Source organism: Acinonyx jubatus, chromosome B2, assembly GCF_027475565.1.
Source record: "Acinonyx jubatus isolate Ajub_Pintada_27869175 chromosome B2, VMU_Ajub_asm_v1.0, whole genome shotgun sequence".
Taxonomy (NCBI): Eukaryota; Metazoa; Chordata; class Mammalia; order Carnivora; family Felidae; genus Acinonyx; species Acinonyx jubatus.
This window is the reverse complement of record NC_069385.1, coordinates 116,998,012-117,025,305: the sequence shown is the minus strand read 5'-3', so window position 1 is coordinate 117,025,305 and position 27,294 is coordinate 116,998,012. Positions and strand designations below refer to the sequence as shown.

At 43.9% G+C, this 27,294-nt stretch overlaps 1 protein-coding gene across 1 annotated transcript; it reads right to left on the bottom strand.

The window, feature by feature from the left end:
• Positions 1-19,599: 19,599 nt before the first annotated feature.
• Positions 19,600-26,527, bottom strand: RPS10 (ribosomal protein S10). Its single transcript, XM_015073490.3, has 6 exons — positions 26,378-26,527; positions 25,432-25,581; positions 25,037-25,208; positions 22,830-22,907; positions 20,451-20,506; positions 19,600-19,691 (listed from the first exon to the last, which is right to left on the bottom strand). The coding sequence occupies exons 2-6, from the start codon at positions 25,579-25,581 to the stop codon at positions 19,650-19,652; spliced, it is 498 nt and encodes a 165-aa protein (XP_014928976.1). The 5' UTR covers positions 26,378-26,527; the 3' UTR covers positions 19,600-19,649.
• Between the last annotated feature and the right edge of the window lie 767 nt (positions 26,528-27,294).

Below are 27,294 nucleotides of genomic sequence, written 5' to 3'. Positions count from 1 at the left end.
TGCAAAACATAAAATATCTTCATTACTCAAAAGGTAAACTTAAAAAAAAGCAATAACCATGAAAGGAAATTCATAAGTTAGACTTCATCAAAACTAAAAATTTCTAATCATCAAAAGACATCATTAAGACTATTAATAGAGAAGTCATCAATGTGAAGAAAATATTTATAAAACATATCTGACAAAAGGATAGTATCCAGGATATATTAGTAACTACTACAACTCAGTAATAATAAAGACACATAACCTAATTTAAAACTGGGAAAAAATATAGATTTTCCAACAAATGATGCTAGAATAAGCCATAACAAATAAAAAAGAAACTCAACCTAAATTTCATACAAAAAGTAATTCAAAGTCGGGGCGCCTGGTTGGCTCAGTTGGTTAAGTGTCGGACTTCAGCTCAGGTCATGATCTCAGGTCATGAGCCCCGCATCAGGCTCTGTGCTGACAGCTCAGAACATGGAGCCTGCTTCAGATTCTGTGTCTCCCTGTCTCTCTGCCATCCCCTGCTTGCACTCTGACTCTCTCTCTCTCTCAAAAATAAACATTTTAAAATATTTTTTAAAATTAATTCAAAGTAGATCATGGATTCAAATGTAAGACATAGGGGCACCTGGCTGGCTCAGTCAGTAGAGCATCTGACTGTTGATCCCATGGGCATAGAGGCTACTTAAAAAAAATGTAAGATATAAAAAACTATAAAACTTACAGGAAAAAAACATATGGCAAAATCTTCAGATCTAGTGCTAGGCAGACTTCTTAGATTTGACAAGAAAAATATGATCTATAAAATTTTTAAAAATGGTGGGGCGCCTGGGTGGCTTGGTCGGTTAAGCGTCCGACTTCGGCTCAGGTCACGATCTCACGGTCCGTGAGTTTGAGCCCCGCGTCAGGCTCTGTGCTGACAGCTCAGATCCTGGAGCCTGTTTCAGATTCTGTGTCTCCCTCTCTCTCTCTGCTCCTCCCCTGTTCATGCTCTGTCTCTCTCTGTCTCAAAAATAAATAAGCGTTAAAAAAAAAAATTTTTTTTAATTTTTTTTAAAATGGTAAATCAGACTTCATTAAAATTTAAGTATTTTGCTCTGTGAAAGACCCTGTTAAGAGTATGAAAAGACAAGCTACAGACTGGCAGAAAATGTTTGCATATCACATGTATGACAGAGAACTAGTATCTACAATAAAGAGTTCTCAAAACATAGTGATTAAAAAAACACACAATGGGGCACCTGGATGACTGAGTTAGTTAAGGCATCCGACTTCAGCTCGGGTCATGATCTCACAGTTCGTGAGTTCAAGCCTCACACTGGGCTCTGTGCTGACAACTCAGAGTCTGGAGCCTGCTTCACATTGTATGTCTCCCTCTCTCTCTCTCATGCTCTGTCTCTCTCCCAGCTCATGCTCTGTCTCTCTCTCTCAAAAATAAATAAAAAACATTAAAAAAACTAACACCCCCCCCACACACACACAATTTGGGGTGCCTGGGTGGCTCAGTCAGTTGAGCATCTGTCTTCAGCTCAGGTCACGATCTTACTTTTCGTGAGTTTCAGCCTCACATAGGGTTTTCTCCTGTCATTGGGGAGCCCACTTTGTATCCTCTGTCCCCTTCTCTCTCTGCCTCTCCCCTACTCATGCTTTCTCTCCCTCTCAAAAATAAACATTAAATTTTTTTTTCAAAACCCATACAATTTAATTAGAAAATGGGCAAAAGACATGAACAGACATTTCACCAAAGGGGTATACAAATGGTAAATAAATACATGACAAGACATTCAGCACCACTATCCATTAGGGAAATGCATACTAAAACCAAATGAAATCTCACTCCTCACCAAGAAAATGGCTAAAATTAAAAATAGGATTAATATTAAATGCTGGCAAAGACGCAGAGAAACTGAATCACTCATATGTTGCTGGTAGGGATGTAATTTGGTACATTTTACCGTATTCTCTGAAAAACACCTGGACAGTTTCTTAAAAAATTAAACATGCAACAACCATATACAAACCAGCAATTGTAACTCCTGGGCATTGATTTAAGAGAAATGCAGATTTATGTTTATTCAAAAACCTGTACATAGGGGCACCTGGGGGGCTAAGTCCATTAAGTCTGACTCTTGATTTTGGCTCAGGTCATGATCCCAGGGTCGTGGGATCCAGCCCTGCACTGGGCTCTGTGCTGATCGGCACATGCATATTCTCTCTCTCTTTCTCTCTCTCTCTCTCTCAAAAAATAAACATTAAAAAATTGATCTTTTAATTTTGAGATATTTGTAAATGTGTATGTTGTAAAGAAAAAAATAGTACAGAGAGACTGTACTTTTATCCAATTTCTCCTAATGGTAACATCAACATCTTGTAAAACTATATCTTTTTTTTTTTTTTTGAGAGAGAGAGAGAGGGAGAGAGAGAGGGAGAGGGAGAGGGAGGGAGAGGGAGGGAGAGAGAGAGAGAGAGAGAGAGAGAGAGAGAGAGAGAGAGAGAGAATCTCACACAGGCTCTATGCTCAGCACAGAGCCCGACATGGGGCTTGAGGCTTGATCCCACCACCCTGGGATCATGACCTGATCCAAAATCAAGAGTCAGTCACTTAACTGACTGAGACACACGGACACCCTGCAAAACCATATCTTAAAAATAAAATATTGCAAAACACTATCACCACCAGGATATTGATATTGATACAGTTAAGATATAGAGTATTTCTATCACCATAAGGATTTCTCTCTTGCTCTTTATAGTCACACCTACTTCCCTCCAACCCAATATCCTTCTTAACCCCTGGCAACCATTGGTACATACTGCATTTCTACAATTTTGTTATTTCGTAAATGTTATATACAGGGAATTATACAATATGTAACCTTTTGGGATTGGCTTTTTTCACTCAACATAATTCTCTGGAGATCATCCATATTGTTTCCTATTTCAATAGTTTATTCCTCTTTATTGCTTAGTAACTAACATTCCATGGTATGGATACACCAGAATTTTTATCTAACCTGTCATTCATTGAAGGACATCTAGACTGTTACCAGTTTGGGGCTACTGGAAATGAACATTTCTAGTACATTTCTATAAACATTTATGTACAGGTTTTTTTTTTTAATGTTTATTTGTTTATTTTTGAGATAGAGAGAGGGAGGGACAGAGAGCGAAGGGAGAGAGAATACCAAGCAGGCTCTACACTGCCAGCACAGAGCCCTATGCAGGGCTCCATTCCATGAACTGTGAGATCGTGACCTGAGACGAAATCAAGAGTCGGACGCTGCAGTGACTGAGCCACCCAGGTGCCCCAAAAGATTAATTTCTTGAATGTTCAATTTTATTTTTTTCCAGCTTTGTGGGAAGTATCATTTTAAAAGCTTTTAAAGTTTAATTTTTTTTAATTGGGCAAAAGGTTTAACAGATACTTCATTTTAAAAAAGATGTAAGGAATGGCCAATAAGCACCTTAAAGTATTCAGGGGCACCTGAGTGGTTCAGTTAAGCGTCTGACCTCAGCTCAGGTCATGATCTCGGGTTTCATGAGTTTGAGCACAGCATCAGGCTTTGCTGAGAGCTCAGAGCCTGTAGCCTGCTTCAGATTCTGTGTCTCCCTCTCTTCTGCTCCTCCCCCAGCAAAAAATAAACATTTAAAAAAAAATTCTTTTAAGTGTTCAACATCATTAGTTGTCAGGGAAGTGCAAAGGAAAACCACATGAAATATACCAGCATGGCTAAATTTTGAAATAGTTAAATGAAAAAGACTGACAACATATGTTGTTGGGAGAATGTAGAGCAACTGCAACTCTTATCCATGGTTGGTGGAAACGTAAAATGGTACAACCACTTGTGAAAACTGCATGACAGTTTCTCAAAAAGTGAGAAATATACCTACCACATGACCCAACAATTCCATGTCTAGGTATTTACCCAAGGGAATTGAAAATATATAGTCACCGAAAATTTGTAAAAGAATGTCCATAAAGCCAGGGGCACCTGGGTGGCTCAGTCGGTTAAGCATCCACCTTCAGCTTGTGAGTTCAAGCACCGACTTCTTGCGGTTTGTGAGTTTGAGCCCTGCATCAGGCTCTGTGCTGACAGCTCAGAGCCTGGAGCCTGCTTCAGATTTCTGTGTCTCCTCCTCTCTCTGCCCCTCCCATGTTCATGCTCTGTCTCTCTCTCTCAATAATAATAAATAAACGTTAAAAAAAATCTATATAAAAAAAAAGTTAGCGACATCCCAGAAGGATGTTGGCAACCATCAATAGAAGGGTGGGTAAACAAATCAAGGTGTAACTATACGATAGAATATTATTCATCCACAAACAGGAATGCATTATTGATAGATACATCAACATTGACGAATCTCAGAAACAGTAAACATAAGCCTCCTACAAAAGAGTCCTACTGTATAATTCCATTATAGGAAGTCCTAGAACGGGGAGGACTAATCTAAGGTGAGGAAAAAAAACAAACAAAAGAGAACAATGGTTGCTTTGTGGGTATGGATGATGGGGATTAACTGGGAAGAAGAATGAGGGAACTTTCTAGAATGATGGTAAAATTCTATTTCTTAGAGGTTTGGGTTACACAAGTCCTGTTTTCACAACCCAGTGAACATATTCTTAGGATTTGTGTTTTTCACCTGTGGAAATAGTATTGAGCTATAACTAATAATATCCATGCTGAAACATTTAGGAGATATAGCACTTTTTTTTTTAATGTTTATTTATTTACTTTTGAGAGAGAGACAGAGCACAAGCGAGGGAAGGACAGAGAGAGAGAGAGGGAGACACAGAATCTGGAGCAAGCTCCAGGCTCTAAGCTGTCAGCACAGAGCCGGATGTGGGGCTCAAACCCATAAACCGCGAAATTATGACCTGAGCTGAAGTCAGATGCTTAACTGACTGAGCCACACAGGCGATATGGGGACAAAGTACTACTATCTGCAGTTTATTTGGAAATGAATTTTAAAAATAAGATGTAAACAGGGCACCTGGGTGGCTCAGTTGGCTAAGTTGACTCTTGATGTGAGTTAAGTGACTCTTGATCTCAGCTCAGGTCTTAATCTCAGGGTCATGAGTTCAGGCCCCACACTGAGATCCACACTGGGCATGGAGCCAACTTAAAAAAAAAGAAAAAGAAAGAATGAAAAAGAAGATGTATTAATGGATGGATATATGGATGAACAGATGGAAGGATAGCAATAAGTGAGAAAACATAGTAAAATGTTAATGGTAGAATGTAGGTAGTGGGAATATAAATATTCAATAATGGATTTTACAGTATGTGGCTAGATTTTCATAAAATGTTGGTTAAAAATGGACCTCGACCTCTATGCCACTCCATACACAAAAATTTATTTGAGGTCATAGATGTAAACATAAAACCAAGACTCTCAATACTTCTAGAAGAAAGTATAGGAGAATATTTTCATGACCTCAAAGCAGGCAAAAATTTCTTAGAGGCCACAAAAAGCACAATCCATAAAAGGAAAAACTTGATTAATTAGTTATAGCCTGCTCACCAAAAGACACCATTAAGAAAACGAACGGACCAGCCTGGAAAACACATTTGTAATACGTATATGTGTGACAGATGATTGGTATCCAAAATATGTTTTTAAATTTATGCAAATTGGGGCACCTGGATGTATCAGTTGGTTAAGTGTCTGACTTCAGCTCAGGTCATGATCTCATGGTTTGTGAGTTCGAGCCCCGAGTCAGGCTCTGCACAAACAGTGTGGACCCTGCCTGGGACTCTCTCCCTCTCTCTCTGCCCCTCCCCTGCTCGCTCGCTCACTCGCTCTCTCTCTCTCTCTCTAAGTAAATAAACTTAAATGGAAAATACAATTAAACAGATGCTTCCCAAAATAAGACATAAAAATGTCCAGCAAGCACATAAAAAAAGTGCTTAAGACCATTAGTTATCAGGTAACCATCAACAAAACTACAATGAGATACAAGTTCACACTCAAATAGGTAAAATAAAGATGACTCATAACAGCAAATATTGACTAGCTAGCATATGGAATGACTGAGACTCTCAAATAATTGTTGTATAGTGGTTGTACAATGAAACTGAGGAAGTATTTAGAACATTCTTGTTAAGTTAAAAACATGCCTAGTCCTAGATATTTTATCCAACAGAAGTGAAAACAAATTTACACACACACACACACACACACACACACACACAAATTTGTACAGGAATGTTTGTGCCAGTCCTATTCTTAATAGCCTCAAAATGGAAGTAGCCCAAACATACATCACTAGGAGAGTGAATAAATAGCGGCATATTCATTCAATGGAATACCACTCAATAATAAAATAAAATGAGCTAGGGAGGAGGAGGAACAGGATAATGGAGTACTGAGCTCATGTCCTCCCACAGACAGGACCAAAGCTGCAGCTACATGTAGAGCAACTCTTTCTGAGAATGACCTGTAGACTAGCAGAACAGCTCTTCCACAGCTAGGGATATAAAGAAAAAGCCACATCGAAAGGCAGGAGGGGCAGAGATGTGGTCTAGTCAGGACCCACAGCCTGGGCACAGGGACCCACAAACAGGAGGGATATCACCAATGCAGAGGTCCTCCCTGAGGAGCAAGGAGTTCAAGCCCCACGTGAGGCAGCACTGCCCTGGAGACCTGCACCAGAAAGAGCCCACATAATATCTGGCTCAGGAAATCAGCAGGGCTTAATTCTGGAAGAGCAGGGGGCCTTAGGAAACCAAGACTCTGCCCTTAAAGGGTACTTGCACAAACTTAATCATTGTGAACCTAGCAGTTTGAAAAGTGCCTGGGCCGTATGAGAAGGAAACTTATTGACTAATTTTAGGGCATGCGCCAGAGGGGCAAGGATCGGTAGGAACTTTCTCTGGGAATGGAAGCACTGGCAGGCACCATTTTTCTTACTCTCTTTCTACCTAGCTGGATTGGCACTGGTAGGCACAATTTCTCTATCTACCTTGCTAGTACCTCTCACCCTGCTAGGTATTCCACAGCCTCAGGTGGGACTGGCTTCCCTGGGAAGTAGGGGGCCAGTCCCACCCACCAGCTCACTCCAGCACCAGCATCCAGGCATCACAGCCAGCCGATGGGGGGCCAGCCTCATGAGCCAGAGCACCTGGTTCTGGTGACCAGGACGGACTGCACTTCTGAGCCCCACAGGATGCCTTCTACATAAGGCCACTCCTTCAAGACCAAGAGACATAGCTGATTGGCCTAATACATAGACACAAACACAGAGAGTCATGCAAAATGGAGAGACAGAGGACTATGCTCCAAACAAAAGAACAAGACAAAACTTCAGAAAAAGAACTAAATGAAAAGATGAACAATCTACCTGATAGAGTTCAAACTAATGGTCATAAATGCTCGCCAAACTCAGGAGAGAAGTAGATGAACAGTGAGAACTTCAACGAAGAGACAGAAAATATAAAAAAACTAGTCAGTCAGAGAAAGACAAACATCATATGACTCCACTCATGTGTGGAATTTAAGATACAAAACAAATGAACATAAGGGAAGGGAAGCAAAAAAAATATAGAAACAGGGAGGGGGACAAAGCACAAGAGACTCTTAAATACAGAGAACAAACTAAGGGTTACTGGAGGGTTGTGGGTGGTGGAATGGGCTAAATGGGTAAGGGGCATTAAGCGGGACACTTGGGATGAGCACTGAGTGTTATACATAGGGGATGAATCACTGGAATCTAGTCCTGAAATCATTATTGCATTATATGCTAACTTGGATGTAAACTAAAAAAATAATTTAAATAAATAAATAAGAAAAAAAAGAAAATATAAAAAAGAACCATTCAGAGCTGAAGCATACAATAACTGAACTGAAATATACACTGGGGCGGGGCACCTGGGTGGCTCAGTTGGTTGGGTGTTCGACTCTTGATTTTGGCTTGGGTCATGGTCTCGTGGTTCATGGGTTCGTGCCATGCATCAGACTCTGTGCTGACAGTGTAGAACCTCCTTGGGATTCTCTCTCTCCCTCTCTGCCCCTCCCTCAATCTCTCTCTCTCTTTCTGTCTCAAAATAAATAAACTTCAAAAAAAGTTATAAAAAGAAAAAGATACTGGAGGGAATCAACAGAAGATTAGAGGGTGCAGAAGAATGGATCTGGAGACAGGGTAGCAGTAATCACGCAAGCTGAAGAGCGAAAGGAAGCAAGAATTCTACTTTACTGTTTTAAATGTTTATTTTTGAGGGGCGCCTGGGTGGTGCAGTCGGTTAAGCGTCCGACTTCAGCCAGGTCATGATCTCACGGTCTGTGAGTTCGAGCCCCGCGTCAGGCTCTGGGCTGATGGCTCAGAGCCTGGAGCCTGTTTCCGATTCTGTGTCTCCCTCTCTCTCTGCCCCTCCTCCGTTCATGCTCTGTCTCTCTCTGTCCCAAAAATAAATAAACATTGAAAAAAAAATTAAAAAATTAAAAAAATAATAATAAATAAATAAAATAAATGTTTATTTTTGAGAGAGAGAGAATGCAAGCAAGGGGAGGAGCATAGAGAGAGGGAGATGGAGGATCCAAAGCAGGCTCTGCACTGACATCAGGTAACCTGATGTGGGGCTTGAAGTCATGAACCGTGAGATCATGACCTGAGCCGAAGTTGGACACTTAACCGACTGAACCACCCAGGTGCCCCAAGAAAAAAGAATTTTAAAACATGAGGATATTTATTGTAAGGGACCTCTGGGACAACAAACATCAAGTGCGCTGACATCGGCATTATGGGGATCCTAGAGAAGATAGAGGGAAATGGGCAGAAATAGGTAAAGGGAATTAAGAGGTACAGACTTCCAATTTTATTTTTTTAATTTAATTTTATAATCGTTATTTTTTTTAGGGTTTTATTTTTAAGTAATCTCTACATCCAACATGGGGCTTGAATTTACAACCCTGAGAACAAGAGTTGCACGCTCTACTGACTGAGCCAGCCAAGCACCCCCAGACTTCCAATTTTAAAATGAGTCATGGGGATGTAAGGTACAGCATAAGAAATACAGTCAATCATATTGTAACAATTTTGTATGGTGACATATGGTAACTAGACTAGGGGCGCCTGGGTGGCTCCATCAGTTAAGCATCCAACTGTTGATTTCGGCTCAGGTCATGATCTCATTTTCATGGGTTCGAGCCTTGTGTTGAGCTCTGCTCTGGCCACATGGAGACTTTTTGGGATCCTTTCTCTCCTTCTCTCTCTGCCCCTCCCCTGTTCATGCTCTCTCTCTCTCAAAATAAATAAACCTTAAAAAATAAAAAATATATATTACATAATTCCACTTATATAAAATCTATATAAAGAGGTGCTTGGGTGGCTCAGTTGGTTGAGCACCAGATTCTTGATTATGGCTCAGGTTATGATCCCAGGGTCATGGGATGAAGCCCCACGTCGAGTTCCAATTTCTCTCTCTCTCTCAAATTTAAAAAATATTAAAATATCACAAAAATGGGAATAAATTTAACAAAAGACCTTGCACTACAAATTACAAAATTTTGTAGAGAGTGAAGAAGATCTAAATAAATGGAGAGAGATGTCACGCGAGTGGATTGAGAGACTTGATTGACATGGTTAAGGAGTCACCTCTCCCCAACCTGATCTATGTATTCAAAGCAATCCCAATCAAAATCATGGAGAGCTAATCGGTTTGTTTTTTTTTTTTTAGAAATTGACAAACTGATTCTAAAATTTACATATAAATGTAAAACGTCAGTAGCCAATACAATCTTGAAAAAGAAAAATGCTGGGGGACTTATCTGACTAACAGTCTAAAGCCAATAGTAGTCAAGGCTGTGATTTTGGTCTTAGGAAAAACATGAAATTATACAGAATAGAGTCCAGAAATCGATCCACCCTTATACAATCAACTGACTTCAATGAAAAGGAAAAAATTTCAACTAACAGTGCTGGAACAACTGGATAGATGCATAAAAAAAATAAAGAGCCTTGATTCCTACCTGACACTATACACAATAACTCAAGATGGATAATAAACCTATAAACCTAAAGTAAAATTTAAAACCATAAAACTTTTAGAAGAAATCATTAGAGAATATTTTCAGGGCCTGAGGTTAAGCAAAGATTTCTGAGTAGGACCCAGAAAGTAATGACAATAAAAGAAAAATATGATAAATTAGACTTCATCAAAATTTTAAAATTCTGTTCATCAGAAAATGGATAGCCATGGGGCGCCTGGCTGGCTCAGTCGGTTGAGCATCTGACTTCAGCTCAGGTCATGATCTCGAGGTTTGTGGGTTCGGGCTCTACGTCGGGCTCTGTGCTGACAGCTCGGAGCCTGGAGCCTGCTTCGGATTCTATGTCTCCTTCTCTCTCTGTCCCTCCCCCACTTGTACTCTGTCTCTCTCTATCAAAAATAAATAAACGTAAAAAATAAAAATTAAAAAAAATAAAAATGGGCAAAATAGTGGAATAGATACAAAGAAAAATATATAAATGGCCAACAAGCCCCAGAAAAAGTGGTTGACATAATTGGTAATCAACAAAGTGCAAATTAAAACTACCAATGAGAAGCCACTACATCTATTTTGAATTTGCATAATCATGCAAATTCTTTATAATTTCTCACTTTATACACCTCTATTAGAGGGGCTAAAATTAAAAAGACTGGCAGTATCAAATGTTGAGTTAATGGGAACTCTCCTACATTGCTAGTGAGAATACAAAATAGTACAAACACTTTGGAGGGCTGTTTGGCAGTGTCTCATAAAGCTAAATATATATCTACCTAGTAACAAGGCAATCCCACTCCTGGGTGTATTTACCCAGTGTGGTAGGCAGAATCACGGCCCCCCGAAGAGGTCCACATCCTAATCCCCAGAACCTGTGAATACATTGCCTTACACGGGAATAGAGATTTTGCAGAGGTTAAGTTAAGGATGTCAAGTTGGGGATATTATCGTATATTATCTGGGTGGGCCCAATACAGGTCCTTACAGGGGAAAGAGGGAGACAGGAGATTCAGAGTCAGAGATGTGGTGATGAGAGTAGAGAGCATAGAGAGAGATTTAAAGAGGCTACTCAACTGGCTTTAAGATAGAGGAAGGGGCCACAGTATGCAGGTGGCTTTTAGAAGCTGATGAGGCAAGAGAACAGACTCTCCTTAAAGCTGCCAGAGAAAATGCAGTTCTGCTGACCCATTTTGGACTTCTGACCACTGGAACTGCAAGACAATTTTATATTGATTTGTGGCCACTAAGCTTGTGATCATTTGTTCAGCAGCAAATTAAGAAACTAATACACCTAGCAAGAATGAAAACATGTTCATAAAAAAACTTTACAAAATGTTCACAGCAGCTTTATGCGTAACAACCAAACAACACGTGTCCATGGGACAGTGAAATGTTCTGGATCTGACAGGGGTGTCAGTGCCACCCAGCCAAAGACCAAGAACACACTTGTAGTTGAACAAAGTTGGGTTTTTTGCTTGTTGCAATGAGGGAGAAATACATACCATTGAAAACCATGGGGTGTCTCTGGAAGAAGATATTAAGAATGATTTATTACAGGGGTGCCTGGGATGGCTCAGTCCATTAAGCATCTGACTTCGGCTCAGGTCATCATCTCACAGTTCATGAGTTCGAGCCCATGTCGGGCTCTGTGCTGACAGTTTGGAGCCTGGAGCCTGCTTCAGATTCTGTGTCTCCCTCTCTCCCTGCTCCTTCCCCGCTTGTGCGCACGCTCTCTCTCTCTCAAAAATAAATAATATATATATATATTTTTTAAAAAGGATGTTTTGTAGGATTTGGGTTTGTGCTGGGTGATTTGGGGGGAGGTTTTAAGGAAGTAGGGCTTTGCTCTGGATCAGATGCTTTCAGGAAGCAGGATGATTCTGTGATTGGGTATCTTCAAAAACCTTACCTAGAAGGAGGCTGGAATGAACACAGCTAATGTGATAACTGGTAGAGAAGCAGTAGTCACTCCTGTTAGCTGGGAGAGAGGATCTTTGGTATTTCAGTGGTTTTCACAGTGAACTTGTTTTTGTCTGTCTTTAGATAAGATCATAAAATAGTCTTGATTTTTTTGTCTACTTTATCAGAGTCACAAAGCGACCTTGTCTGATGTTGTTGTTTGATGATGCTATTGATATCCAAGAGAATGACATGACCTCACTATGAATGCCAGGCCAACTTTAAACATACCAAGACCCAGCTGTAAGGGTGAGGCCAGTTCCTGGATGTCAGGGGCTGGTTTTCTCTTTCTCAGGGGTGTGAGTTACATGGTTATAGCTATTCGTCAAAAGGATGGAGTTAAGATTGGTTTATTTCAATTTTTACCCACAAATGTCTGCATTAAAAAAAAAAAACAACTCACCATGACTGGGTGCTTGGCCTGGCTGGCCTAGTCGGTAGAGCACGCAACTCTTGATCTCAGGGTGATGAGTTCAAGGCCCAAGTTGGACGTAAAGCTTACTTAAAAAAAAAAAAATCAAGATGACTACACAAAGGGTAGAACATCCACTCAATGGAATAGTACTCAACAATAAAAAGGAATCAACTATGGATACATGCAACCTCATGGGTGAATCTCAAAACATTACACGGAGCAAAAGAAAGAAGACATTAGATAAATGGTTGCATTTGTTTATGTAATATTCCAGAAAACTCAAAATTATAGAGACCAAAACAGCAGTTGCCAAGGTGTTGACCACAACGGGTCAGCATGGGGGATCTTTTTAAGGTGATAGAAACGTTCCATTGCTTCTCTATAGCAGTGTGGTCACTGTGCAGAGCTAAATTCAGTCTACTATTTCCTGCAGGGGTTCGACTCCTTGCCACGTGGCCACCATTTCTGGTCACTCCTCTCTCTCTGCCCTCTACTTCCGTCATCGCATCTCTGTCTCTGACTCTCCTGCCTCCCTCTTTCCTTATAAGGATCCTTGTGATTGTACTGTGGCCACTCAGATGATACAGGATAATACAACTGTATAGGATACACAACTATCCCTGTTTATCAAAACTCAGAACTGTACCCGTATAAAGGATGGATTTTATTGCATGTAAATGATACCTCAATAAGCCTGACTGTAAAAAAACAACTGTGTTACGGCTGAGAAGGCCTGGGTGTGGGGATGGATATAACACAGGAGGCAGAATGTTGAAGCTCAGTGGTGGGTATATGGTGGTTTATTATACTCATATGTTTACGTAGGTTTGGAATATTCCATAATAAAAAGTTGTTGCTGTTAATTTTGATGGAAGGGGAAATTATGCGATGGAGGCAAAGATATCACAGAAGTCAGTTGACTATTCATCCCCCAAGACACTTTTTGCACATTAATGAACTGATGCCCCTAGATTCTCGAACTGACTTCCTGCTTTTCATGCACTTAAATAAGCTAGAGCTTATTTACTTGGACATTTTTTTTTGCTGGTACTCCTCAAAAATGTTTAATGCCATTTGATTCTGAGCTTTCACAATTTTTCGCCCTGTTTTAAGATCTCCTTATTCCCTCGGCTTGGGTATCCTCTGCCATTTAATATTTATTTATTTTTAAAGATGCCCTTTTCCTCACAATGGCCTCTTTGATATGTCAGTAAACCATTCAGGGCTTATTTTTCAAGTGGCTGTTCTTTTGGAGTTGTGCCATGCATTTATCACAGGCTTCCAATAAAGCACTTTTAAAAAGAAATAGGCTCCAGGCTTTCTATGGGCTGTAACTTTTTAAACAATTCCTTTCATTTCTCCCCCTTAATGCCCTCCTTCTGTCCTAGTTTCCCTTTCTAAAACTGAGCAATCAAATGATGGAGCTCCCCCCTCCCTCTCCCGTTAGCAGGCTGAATGTGTATTGTGGTCACTATTGACCGAGTGGTTTACCCATGACCACTCAGTGCCCCAGTGTGGTCACTGTGTAGACCCAGATTCAGTCTACTCTTTCCTGCAGCAGGTGGTTAAGTATTTGCCAACCAGCCAGCACTCCTGGAAGCATCAGTCCTCACCTTTCTATTGTTAATTGGCTCTCTATCATCTACAGGACAAAATCCAAACCCTTGATAGCTATAAGAATGGCTAAAATAAAGACTGAACAGACCAAGTACTACTGATGAAGATGAAAAGCCACTGAAACTCATACACTGTTGATGGGAAATCCACTTTGGAAAAGTCTCGCAGGCCCTCAAAATGTTAATCATAGAGTTACCATATGACCCAGCAACTCCATTCCTAATTAGATACCCAAGAGAACTGAAAATACATGTCCACACAAAACTTGTACATGAATGTTCGTAGCACTGTTAGTCATAATAGCCAAAAAGTGGAAACTGCTCAAATGCCCACCAACAGGTGAACGGATTAAAAATGTGTGTCTGGAGAGTTCGGGTGGCTCAGTTGGTTGAGTGTCTGACTTTGGCTCAGGTCATGATCTCAACGGTTCATGGGTTGGAGCCTCACATCAGGCTTTGCACTGACAGCGCAGAGCCTGCTTTGGCTTCTTTGTCTCCCTCTCTCTGCCTCTGCCCTGCTCGCATGTGTGCTCTCTCTCAAAAATAAACAAACATTTAAAGAACGTGTGGCATATCCACACAAGGGAATGCACACAGCAGTAAGTACTGATGCAAGCAACAACACTGATGAATGTCAAAACGATGATGCTAAGCAAAAGAACCCAGACTATACAAGAATGCATACTGTAAAATGCCATTTTTATAAACCTCTAGAAAATGCAAACTTCCCTATAGGACAGAAAGCAGATCACCGTTTACCTGGAGATGAGGGTGGGGTAGGGTGAGGGATTACAAACTAACAGAAGGAAACTCTTAAGAGTGATTATCTTGATTTCTTGGGCATATACGTATGTAAAAATTTATTGGATTGTATGTCCAAATATATGCCCTTTATCAAATGTCAATTATACCTCATTAGAGCTGAAAAAGAAAAGAATTGGAAATAAGGCAAGTCCTAGACCTGGCCAAGGAAGCCCCAGCCTTCTCCAATGCTCAATGGGACACCACTTGGGTCAGCCACCATTATTGCCTCATACTGTCTTAGTCCAAACTGTAAGATTCAGTTCAGATGGTCATGGGGACCCACTGGTCACAGAAGACCCACTAGCCTTCCCCTGAATAGTGTTTGCTTCCCTCCTCCCTGCAGGCTACCAATTAAACTCTTGCCATTGCCACCAGGCCATTTACTATTTAGTATTTATTTCTAGGTCTGCCTTCTCTAATTCCGGCAGAACCTCTGTAGTAAGGCTGTATTTCAGCTACTTTCATATTCCTAATTTAGGCTTGCAGAGATTTTTGTTTTTAACTTTACAAGTGTTCTTTGCACATAAGGAGACAGAGTCTCAGAGACAACTCTTTAGGGACATCATTCAGGCAGCTAACAACTACAAAGGAGCTACTGCGTGTGAGGCCCTGGGCTGGGCCCCTGGAGCAAGGCTCAGTGTCAGAGAGGAAATGAACAAATGTTCAAGCAGTTGCAACACAGCCTAAGTGAGAGATGATGCGGGCACTAACAAGAAGACACCAAACTGGATGTTGAAGTAGGGGTGGGTTCTGTCAGGAAAAGCTTCTTGGAGGTGGTATTTAATCTGACCAATGAAGAATGAATGAGAGTCCTGAGTGGGGTGGGGTGGGAGAGTTTCCCTGTAAATGGACCACTGCATGCTAAGAAAGAGAGCAAGCTAGTTTAGCTGGATGCTGAAATTTGGAGGCTTGATTTGGTAGGCAGGTGAAGTTGTGATGGATCCGTCAGGCCATGTGAGGAGTTTGGCATTTGTTTAGATTCTAGAAGACTCTGGAAGGCAACATAGAGCTTTTTAAAGATTTTAAGCTGGGGAATATCTCGTTCACATTTGTGTTTCCAAAAAATAACCTTGGTAGGGCAAAGCTAGGGGCAGGGGACCTCTTGGGAAGGGACTGCAGTGGCTCTGGGGAAGTTATTGGCAGCCTGAGGCACAGGCAAGGAGGGAAAGTTGAAGCAGGAGGACCTGTTACACTTCCACTCTCAGCCCAGTAACCTACTTGCCCGTAGACCACCGGCTTCCTTCCATAGCATCCTAAGACCAAGTTCTTGTCCTGAAAGCCTAGCCAAAAAAAGCCATCTCTCCCCAAAGTCGCTGATACTTCCTCTGGGAGCCAAGAGTGCTTCACACTCCTTGGAAATAGGCAAACCTTGTCCCAAGACTGATCAAACCAAGATCTCCCTCACCTGTGGGCTTTGATACAATTGTCCTAATTAGTGCTTTCAGCAAGACTTTCTCCCATCTTTCTCCAAGGTCTAAGAAGTAACAGGGCTGATAAATCCATTCTAAGGGTTCAGCATTAAAGCAGCAGCAGGAGCCCATGACCCCTCATTACTGTGGGGCTGCTACTGGCTGCTACCTTGGAGGAGTCTGGGCATTAAGCGGGCCTTGGCTTCTGGATGGCGGGCTTGGGATGGGGGAACTCCTAGCCATGATGGACTCATGCTGCCCTACTGGAGGCCCATCCATCCATGTAAGGAGTGTTCCAGCGGGTCCTCATGTCTTCAGGATACATCCTTCTCAACATCTTTGTCTCCCAGCACCTAACATAGGTATACGGTAGATCTAGTTAGGACTTTATTTTTTTTTTAATTTTTTTTTCAACGTTTTTTATTTATTTTTGGGACAGAGAGAGACAGAGCATGAACGGGGGAGGGGCAGAGAGAGAGGGAGACACAGAATCAGAAACAGGCTCCAGGCTCTGAGCCATCAGCCCAGAGCCCGACGCAGGGCTCGGACTCACGGACCACGAGATCGTGACCTGGCTGAAGTCGGACGCTTAACCGACCGCGCCACCCAGGCGCCCCTCTAGTTAGGACTTTAAAAGCATCACAGAGACTTAAAGCTGCTGTTGGCACTACCACAGGGGAACTATGCTTCAGGGAGAGATGGTTTGTGTATCAGGAAGTTTGTGTTAAATTGGAAAATGTCTCTTCAGCCGCATTTCCAAAATCCCTTACAAATCCTTTGGAACCTTTGTTGGTGGCAGTAGTGGCGGTGGGGCTTAGCTGGTGAGCTTTGGGGCTAGTGGGCAGATGTGAGGCCATGATGGAAACTGACCCCAAAACTGTTCTAAAGCTTTCACCCACTGATAGATATGGCCATGGAGGCCTCTCCCTGCATGCCCCCCCTTTTTAATGTTTTTATTTTTGGGAGAGAAAGAGAGAGCACCCTCGAGCGAGAGGGTGAGGGGCAGAGAGAGGGAGATACAGAATCCAAAGCAGGCTCCAGACTCTGAGCTGTCAGCAGAGCCCAAGGCAGGGCTTGAACCCATGAGCCCAAGTTGGATGCTTAACTGACTGAGCCACCCAGGCATCCCTCTCCCTGTCCCTTGTAACCAGCCACCCCAGATGACCTTCCTAGGCACCTGTAATAATCAACATCCATTTTTACCCCAAAACCCTCAAGTTTTTATAGGGCCTGTTTTTCATAACCTGACACCGACATCTTTATTTTCCAGTAAATCCTCAAGATGCCCCGACTGTTCTGACCCTTCCCCTGATCCACAAGCCCACCTGTGTGTCACTTCAGCTGACATTCATCCATCCTGCCCTGCACTTAGCTCTGGACATAAACATTTACCTCTTATGTAGTATTTGGCATAGGGACTTCTTTCAAAAAGTAAGCTCAATGCCCAACATGGGGCTTGAACCCAAGACCCTGAGAGCCAGCTGGGTGGCCTGCATATGGACTTTTAAGGCTTAGCTTTGGTTTTGTTTTCCTACTTAGACTGTGAAGTTCTCGAAGGCAAATCTTGAGGCTTCTGTTTCCCAGAGCACTTAACACCGATCCCTGAACAGCTAATCAATGATTATTGGCCGGCAGTAGCCAATCTACCAGGGGAGGGGGAGGGCGCTGGCCGGCAGCAAAAGAGCTGCCTCCAACAGCTTGTTTTTATCCACGGGCTGACTCTACTTTGTAGAATCTTTGGGTTTTCCCAGAGTCCATGGGTGATCTTGGAGAACACATCCTAGGACTAATTGAAATCATGAGGGAGAGGGTTGGCAAGGAGCCCCAGCTGAAAAAGTAACATTTAAGGGCCAGAAAATCACCAGGGCTATAATGGAAACCCATCTGCTTGCTTGCTGGCTTGGGTGGGAAACAGAAAGGCCGGGAGCTACTAACATTTCACAGTGGAATCCAGGTTAAACAATCACAAGGCGTGTGAACACGGGCAAACCACTTGACATCACTTGAGCCAGCAGAAAAATTGGATAAAAAGCAATCTTTGGCTAGGCAGCCAAGGCCGCACTGAAACAGCTTCCCCAAACACCACCTCTTTCTGCCAAGGCAAGCTTCTACTCATTGGTGCTTCAGAATACAAAGCTCATCTCCCAAAACTAAATGTTAAGTGCACATTGGGAGTTGCTGTCGGCTGCCACCTTGTGGTCCAAATTACAACTGCCTATCAAGACTGAAATAGATGGCTACCAGCACAAAACCACTCCAGGAATTTTAAATGTTTACATCTCTTTAAAAAGTTCCTTTCTCTGGAGAGAGAATCCCAAGCAGGCTCTGCACCATCAGCACCCACGGAGAGATCATGACCCGAGCCGAAATCAAGAGTTGGACACTTAATTGAGCCACCCAGGCACACCCTTTCAGGATTTCAAGGTTACAAATCTCACTTGGCTAATTACTGTCCAAATCCACACAATGCTTGGCCTGTAGTAGCTCATAAATACGACTCCCAAGTGTCCACACCCCCTCAAGGTCCACTATTAGTTACCAGTTCTGCTGACTGAAAAACCTTACCTCGGTGGGTGGGCACGTCCAGAGTTGCTAGTTGGCCCAGAGCTGCTGCCTCAAACACTTGGGACTCTGTGCCGTGTGCTCACTGCAACCGTCGTCAGTTGTGGTTCCACCTGCAAGCCAAGCCGGCATCTCACCCAGCAAACCTGTCTGCAGTATCGTCCCCTTTCACAGGTTGCACCTTCACGGCCCCTGCCCAACACCGAGCCGGCCGTATTGCAGTGCAGGGCCAGACATGGTCCCCAAAAAGCCCTCTTGGTACCAAGATGGCACTTGGCCCTGTTGGAGAACATTGCCGTTCTTATCCATTTACTCATGTCATATGCAGGGTCACCACTTTCAAAGGCTCTAAAAGACTGGACAAGTGTTTCCTCCTTGAAGGAGCCCTGCAAGAGCAAGAGCTCCAACTGCGGTTATTCTGATTACGTAAAGACCAAAAACTCCCAGGGGTCTTCATATTGCTGGCAGTCTCTTTCAGAGGATTTTGTGCAATCTTGACGCAGTTTTCTCCTGATTTGTGTAAGCCCTAAGCTTCGAGAAGGTTGAGATTCGTTAATTCCAGGGCTAACAAAACAGCTACCTTCCTGCCACACAGAGTAGCACCAGCATGGCCCCGTCTAATGAAGATGCTAACTTTCCAAATACCCCCCCAGTATGGTAACCACGCTGGATGGGACTCACCAGGGGAGCACGTGCTGCAACAGACGGCCCGTGTCTCAGCCAAGTACTGCAGCTCTAACATCACAAGTGATGCCACCCTGGATGAAGACAACTCTTTAGACCTATACTGTCTTGTCCCATTTACACTCTGATCCTTATATCATTCCTGTTCAGCCCACAGAATGCAAACCAAACAGGACACACAAGGTTAACTTTTTTCTGGCTACAGATTTATTCAACACAAAACAATCTCCAACTTTACTGAGGTGGCTGACCACGTCCACGACCAAATCCGCCTCTCTGCAAGAGAAAACATATGACATCAATATTAGCAAGATGCCAGACAGGCCTCATTATCCAATGTAAGGGCTCAAGACTTCAAGCTGTATCTCCCAGCCCTGCTCTTTACTAGCTACAAGACCACCTCCTAGGCCTGTTGCCACATTTGTAAAATGGGAATATGGGGACCCATTCAAGAGTGTGCTCCAATCAGACACACACAGAAGCACCCCCAGCACGGGACAGCTGTGGCCTCAACAGTGATATGCCAGCACCTGCCCCGAGCACTTTACCTAGATCAATTAATCTCACAAGTACTCGCGACAGCTAAGACCATCACCTCTATTTTAAGGATGAGGAAACAGGCATGGAGGGAATGTGCCCAATATCACACCACCAAAAGGAAGATGAAGGACCTGATTCCACACCATCTTGGTCCTAGAGCCCAATATCTCCAGTTTGTAGTTCTTAACTGTAAGTTTTAGTTCACAAAACTACTTACGGCAGTTAGAATTATGATCCTCATCAATGAAGAAATCACTATGCTCTATGTCGTATTGATTTGGGGTCTTAAGGTTTCAGTAACTTACATATTTATAGAAGTTTGTATGCTGTATCTTAATGTAAAAACCTGGTTCATATTTCTCTGGGAGGGGGGCTCACTGCAACAAGGGGTGGGACCCACGACACTACACCGTATCCCCAGAACTTGCAGACACCCAGGGCAGAGGCCAGAACAATGACTGCCTATCTACGGAGAGCAAACAGGGGGATACTCACAAACTGGAATTCAGTTGCTGACCCAGCCCCAGCCTCAGCTTTCTTGTCGGCACCAGCTGGAACAAGAAACATCACTTTAGAACCATCAGATGAGGTGATCTACTACAGACCAAGGGAAGCCATTTCAACAATTGTACACCATGAAGTGCAGGTAAATTATACCCAATGGTGAATCACTTCTGCCCCGTCCCTCTCCTGTGGCAGCTTTCCTTATGTCATCCTTCAGAACTCACAGTCCAAACTACCGCCTCCTCCAGGAAGGCTGCCCAGACCACCAAGTCTGAATTATGTGCCCTTCATATAGGCCCCCACTTCCCATCAAGTTACTTACATGCTTCAGATCAGCACCTAGCTTACAGACACAGCGCAATAAAGAAGGAAGAGATAAAGAACATAAAGGCTCACAGAAGGAAAAAGTAACTTCATTATGACCACGGTAAAGAACAAAGATGAAAAGATCCGGTGCTGCCCTGTCCTGTGTGGCAGCCACTGGTCCAAACTGAGGTGTGTGCAGGATACATCAGACTTAAAGACTTGAGAGAGTGCAAAACAATGTTTATACAGATTACATGTTAAAATAGCACCGTATTTTATTTTTCTTAAAATTTTAGTTTGAGAGAAAGAGAGAATCTCAAGGAGGTGCCATGCTGTTGGCACAGAGCCCAATGCAGGTCTCAATCTCATGAACCATGAGATCATTTACATGAGCCAAAACCAAGAGTCAGATGCTTAACTGACTGAGCCACCCAGGTGCCCCTAAAATAACATTTTTAAAAATACTGGATTTGGAGTACGTGGCTGGCTCAATCAGTAGGGCACACAACTCAATCTCAGGGTTGTAGGTCGGAGCCCCACGTCGGATATAGAGCTTAAAAAATAAACAAATAAAATCTTGCTTTTCTCCCCTCACTCCCCCCCCCCGCCTTTGACAAGCAAGCTATCATGTTCCCAGCGCTGTACTTTTGTTCATGTTGCTCTCACCCGAAATGCTCATTCCCACTCAAAATGGGGCTCAGGCCCAACCTCACATCCTCTGGAGAACTACTCCACTTCCCCATGTGATGTGACTTTTTAAAATATTTTTTTAATGCTTATTTATTTTTGAGACAAAGAGAGACACAGCATGAATGGGGGAGGGTCAGAGAGAGAGAGAGAGAGAGAGAGAGAGAGAGAGAGAGGGAGACACAGAACCTGAAGCAGGCTCCAGGCTCTGAGCCATCAGCACAGAGACCAACACGGGGCTCGAACTCCTGGACCACAAGATCACGACCTGAGCGGAAGTCAGAAGCTCAACCGACTGAGCCACCCAGGTGCCCGGTGATGTGACATCTAATAAGAGCAACCATTAACTTTCTCTGAACTAGGGGCTGGAGAAATTCTTTCTTACTATCCAGTAACAAATTCAGATCAGGTGCTCATGTCTATTTCTTTTATGAAGAATCAGGAACCAGGACACGAATCAGGAACCAGGACACGAAGCAAGTATGTGTGGAAGAAGCTGACAAAAATTCCTTTATAACCTGCTTTCGTATTACAATTAACTGCTTCTTAACAAAGATAAGGACCCTTTAAGTGGCCCACAAAGCTATGAGACCTACACCTTCATGACTCTCCTGTCTTCTGTGGTTTAGACAAGCCAGACCAGGTGCCTTAATGCTCACCCCACAGGGAGCTACTGGCTGACTCCCCATACCTCCTTTAGACGTTTGCTTAAATCTCGCTTCTGTGACTGAAAACCCTATTGAAAACTGCACCATCCCCCTGCTTTATTTTTTCCCTGAAGCATCCACACCAGAGGCAGACTATATACTCATTTTTGCTTACCAGTCTCCTACTACTAAAATGCAATTTCAGTGAGAAAGACCCTTTATCTGTTACGTACGCTACTGTCTCTCCAGCTCCTACAACAGTGCCCGGTACGTCACAGAAATATATATATATTGGTTGAATGAACAAACACTTGTTATTCCAAGACAATGCAAACACCTATTTAAAGACAAGGTTTTGAACCATTTTTGCAATAAGAAGAAAAAGACAATTTGAATGGGCCCTGCCCGCAAGCAGCTTACGACACAGGAACACAACCACCAACTAACAAAAGCACGTTGCTTTCTTGAAAGTTTTCAGTTTTGCTCTACTTAAGGTCTTCAATAAAGTCTTCTGTGTCCCCAGTGAAAAGGCCTTTTCTCCTAATCCCATCTATCCAATCCCCGCACAAGGCAAGAAACATAAAAGACTCCAGCTAAAGATGACCTGAAGATTGAAACCAAGAATCTTTCCCGGTCACCTTGGCATTTTCGAGGGCTGAGCCCCAGCCAAGGTGACGGAGAATCCAGAGATTCCACCCCAATACCCCGATACAGATGATGCATTACTCACGGGGCACAGCGCTTCGTCTGTAGGTGTCTCTGTCAGCTTCCCCTCGTGTGAGTCTTGCAGGCCGCTCTCCCTCCAGACCTAGACAAATGAAACCACACTGTGAACATAGAGCAATGTGGGAACTCTGTTGCCTCCAGGCCAAGAAAAGTGAAATTGCTCTCCTGTTCTCACTGGCAACTTAGTTACGATGAGTTCAAGGGGACAGAACTGACACAGAACTACTGGCCAGAAGTTTTGTCATCACTGACACTGGCTCCTCAAATGTGATGGAGAAAACTCACAATTAAAATGCCACCCATCTGCAAAAGTACTGCTTTCTTCTACTGCACTTCTCAACACAGATACACATCTTCAAATACTTGGCAAATTAAGCAATCCGACCATTTCTACAAATCTCTGAAGAGCCAAAATTTTGAACTTGACCCATCTCTGAAGTGGAAAATCTCCTGTGCAAATGGGAAAGGAGGTGCTGAAAGCCCCACCTCCAACAGTCAGCATATAAATATACAGGCCACCAAGAACCCTTTAGTCCCTGGGCTGTGGGATATATGTTAAGGCAGCTTAACTTATTTCAGAGTTTCTTTATTGTGAGAGAGTGAGAGAGACAGACAGAGAATAAATATGAGTGAATATTCCAAGCAGGCTCTGCACCAGCAGCACAGAGCCCAATGCAGGGTGTGAACTCACCAACTGGGAGATCATGACCTTAGTAGAAACCAAGAGTCAGATGCTTAACTGAGCCACCCAGATGCCCCTAGGCAGATTTAAAAGGTACTTTTAAAACATTCTCCAAAACACTAGAAGTTAATCTCATTCTCTCTACCCAGCACCCTAGAACTTTACCTAGAATCCATGATTAGAATATAGACTATAATTGATCTGAAACACATCTGAACTGCAGGGATCTACCCAAACACAATTTCCTTTCATAAACTAAGAGTACAGTACAGTAAATACAGAGGCACCTCTAACCTCCACATTGTTCCAAAGGTCAACTGTATTTTTTTTTTTTAAGTATAGGAAGTAAGACCGAACCTGTAGTGAGTGGCTAAAATGCATGCCAGGTCTCATTTATGCCAACTAAATCAGAATCTGTGGGGGCACAGACTGTTCTTCCCCCCGCCGGGGATTCCAAGATACAGCAGAGAACCTTTGCTCTACTGATACATAATCCCACGTAACCACCAGAATCCCCTAGGGAGCATTCACAAAAAATAGATTCCGAGTGCTAAGAAGTCTCTCGCCAGGGGAACCTGGACAGTGTGGTGATTATCTGGTTTTAGGACACTGCACCTCATTACCCAAACCCACAAACTGCTTCTCCCACAAAATTCCTATGACAAGTTCTTCCATAACCTAAGGAAAGAAAACCATAACCTTGACAAAACCCAACTGTGAGCCAGCAGTGATCCCCAGCCAGAAGGTAATTCACCACCCTTCTCACAAGCACATCCTTTCACACTATGATTAGGAGTTTGAGTTTTGATTATTTTAACATTTTTTTAAACATTTATTTATTTTTGAGACCGAGAGAGACAGAGCATGAACGGGGGAGGGGCAGAGAGAGAGGGAGACAGAATCGGAAGCTGGCTCCAGGATCCGAGTCATCAGCCCAGAGCCCGATGCGGGGCTCGAACTCACGGACAGCGAAATCGTGACCTGAGCCGAAGTCGGACGCTCAACCGACTGAGCCACCCAGGCGCCCCAGTTTTGATTATTTTAAATCAAATCAACCAGAGCCCAACGTGGGGCTCAAACTCTGAACAGTGAGATCGTGACCTAGGCCGAAGTCGGATGCTTAACCGACGGAGCCACCCAGGCACCCCTTGATTATTTTTGCTCCCTTTGCCAAGAGACTGTAAATAAACTCTCCGTTTCTTTCACATGTGGTAAACAGCTTTGTTCTGGACTTTTGGAGACCGGCACAATCTCTGTCCTGGAAAAGTTATTCCATGCTCTACCACATGTGCCTGGCCACAGACTATATTCTGTTTAATGGCATCACCTGGAATGGCCTGAAGACCTGGCATGATTGCAGTTCAATTACGAGTCCCACGCCAGGGGACAAAGGTTCCAGGACTTGGCCCACGGTCCAGCTGACACCAATGGTGTATTATAAGAGCCCTTTTGCTCCCCACCGTTTCACATATACCCTTCCTCTGAGAGAGAGAGCAACTTCAGAGCAGGCCTTCATGTGGGCAACATACCTTTGGGCCGCGGCCTGCCGGTCTCAGGACGGCTGCGACGCAGAGTGGCAGGCACGATCTCAGGGGGCAGGTGGAGGTAATCACGAAGATACTGGATACCCTCGTTGGTAAGGTACCAATAGAAATGTCTCCAGGCAAACTGTTCCTTTACGTAGCCTCGTGATTTGAGAGACTGTAAAACAGAAAACTGTCAAGATGCAACTAGAGACCCGAATCTAGAAACTTGGTGCAAAAGGAAGCTAAATTACGTAGACAAGCTTTCAGGATGTATCTACCTCAGCGCCCTTCAAGGCGGCAAGCAGCTCTGGCTGTCCTGACCTCTCCTTGGAATCTGCCTCCAACATTTAGTGGAAAATCCCTCCATCTGCACCCCACTCCAGCAGCCCCCAGGCTACCTGCATGGCTTTCATGACGTGAAGATTGGGCACATTCTTGTCTGCCAGCTCAGGGTGTTTAGGCATGTGGACATCCTTCTTGGCCACCATCACTCCCTCCTTGAAAAGGAGTTCATAAATGGCAATTCGGTTCTTCTTGGGCATCAACATCTGGAAGGAAGTGATCCATCAAGAGCATTTCTGGGCAAAATAGCCAGGGTCCGGCAACAAAGTTCATGACCCCAAACCGATCACACAAAATTATCGTCCAGTGGGTTGAAATCTCAAACCACGCACTTGAAAATATGCAGGAAAGAGAAGTTCAAACTCCTCAAAACTGACACCCGCCAGTTACCCTCCTCCACCTGCTAAAAACGCTCGAGGAAGAAGGTGCCGTGACGTTTGGGCAAAACAGATGTGGGGTGGCCCTTCGCGCCAGACTTCATTCTCACACTCACGGAAGCATAATGGGGGGCGCAAACCCTGTACTCTCGGCAGTATTTGGGGGGATTTGGGGAACTGTACCTAGCGCGGAACGGCGAGGCATGCTTTCAGGGACGCAGGACCCCAAACCGAAGGGCCAAGGCCTTCCCTTCCCTCCCTCATCTCTTACCACTCTTCCACTAGAGCTGCAAGGCCAGGCAAGGAGGGAGCCCGGAGGAAAGAATTCAGGATCGAAACAAAAACGGGCAAGAGGAGCACGGTGTCCTCAAACTCGCCATTAGGGTCGCCGCGACACAAGGGCTTCCATCCCCCCCTCCTCAGCCTCCGCAAACGGGACGCCAATCTTCTTTCAGCGCCCCACCACCCGCCAAAGAGCGCCCGCGGCCCCTCTCACGACTCAGAAATAGACGCGCGGGAAGCAGGAGAGTGGCCCCTCCGCCCCGACTGCGGGGCGGAGCGGCGACTACGACAACTGGATGGCCAGGATGGAGGCCGATGGAACCCGCACCACGGAGAAACTCACCTCTGCAGCTACTACGTCCGGGACCGGGGCCGAAAAGAAGGGGCATGCGCGGCGCGGCGTCTCTTCCGGGCTGACGTGCCCCGCCCCCTGCGAGGACCCGCGGGCTGCCTGGGGTGGCCTCGGCGGTGCCTGAGGGACTGGTCGGCTCTTTGCGGCTCGGAACCTCGACCGCCTGGGGGACTCCACGCACGTGAGAGCCGACGCCGGAGCTTGTGAGCCTGCGTGTTTTGTCGGAAAATGATCCCTTTTATGCTTGCGCAGTCCCTTCAGAAACACCCTAATTCTTTATTTCCCACCGATAATTTAACTTCTTATTGTGGAAGTAATACATGTTTTTTGAGCAGGTAGAGAACATATAGGCGAAACAATAACAATAATATAAGAATAAATACAGAATCCCATGAGCTAAAGGTAATGACTATTGACATTTTGGTATGTATGCTTCTACACTCAAACGCACCCAAGCAGGTATGTAGATAGATAGATAGATAGCAACAATGGGATGTCTTGTATGTACATTATGTAAGATATGGTGGTGACCTGTGTTTTTCTGCTTACCACACATCATGAATCTCTTTTCATGTAATTGAGGGGAGTCCACTGGTGGATAGTTGAGTCAACACTGTGGGTTTTTTATTGTTTTCTTTTTTCTTTTTTTTCTTTTTGAGAGAGAAGAGGGCCCAAGGGAACGAGGGGCAGAGAGAGAATCCCACGAGGGGCAGAGAGAGAAGTGGGGTTCGCCCGGAGCTCGTGTTTTACCCGAAGGGGGACTCGTGCTCATCTGAAGTGGGGCTGCAGCTCCCCTGATGCGGGCCTCAAACTCATGAACTGTGAGATCATGACCTCAGCGGGAAGTAAGATGCTTAACAACTGAGCCACCCAGGTGCCTAGGGATTTTCTTTTTCTTTTTTTTTTTA

Bases quoted from the DNA above. Each gene is read 5' to 3' on its own strand.
- RPS10 (XM_015073490.3), bottom strand. From the start codon at position 25,581: ATGTTGATGCCCAAGAAGAACCGAATTGCCATTTATGAACTCCTTTTC. The intron at 20,507-22,829 runs GTGAGTAATGCA...TTCTTGTTCCAG, and splicing joins CAGACGAAGCGCTGTGCCCC to CTGGTGCCGACAAGAAAGCT. The intron at 19,692-20,450 runs GTGAGTATCCCC...TTTCTCTTGCAG, and splicing joins CAGCAACTGAATTCCAGTTT to AGAGGCGGATTTGGTCGTGG.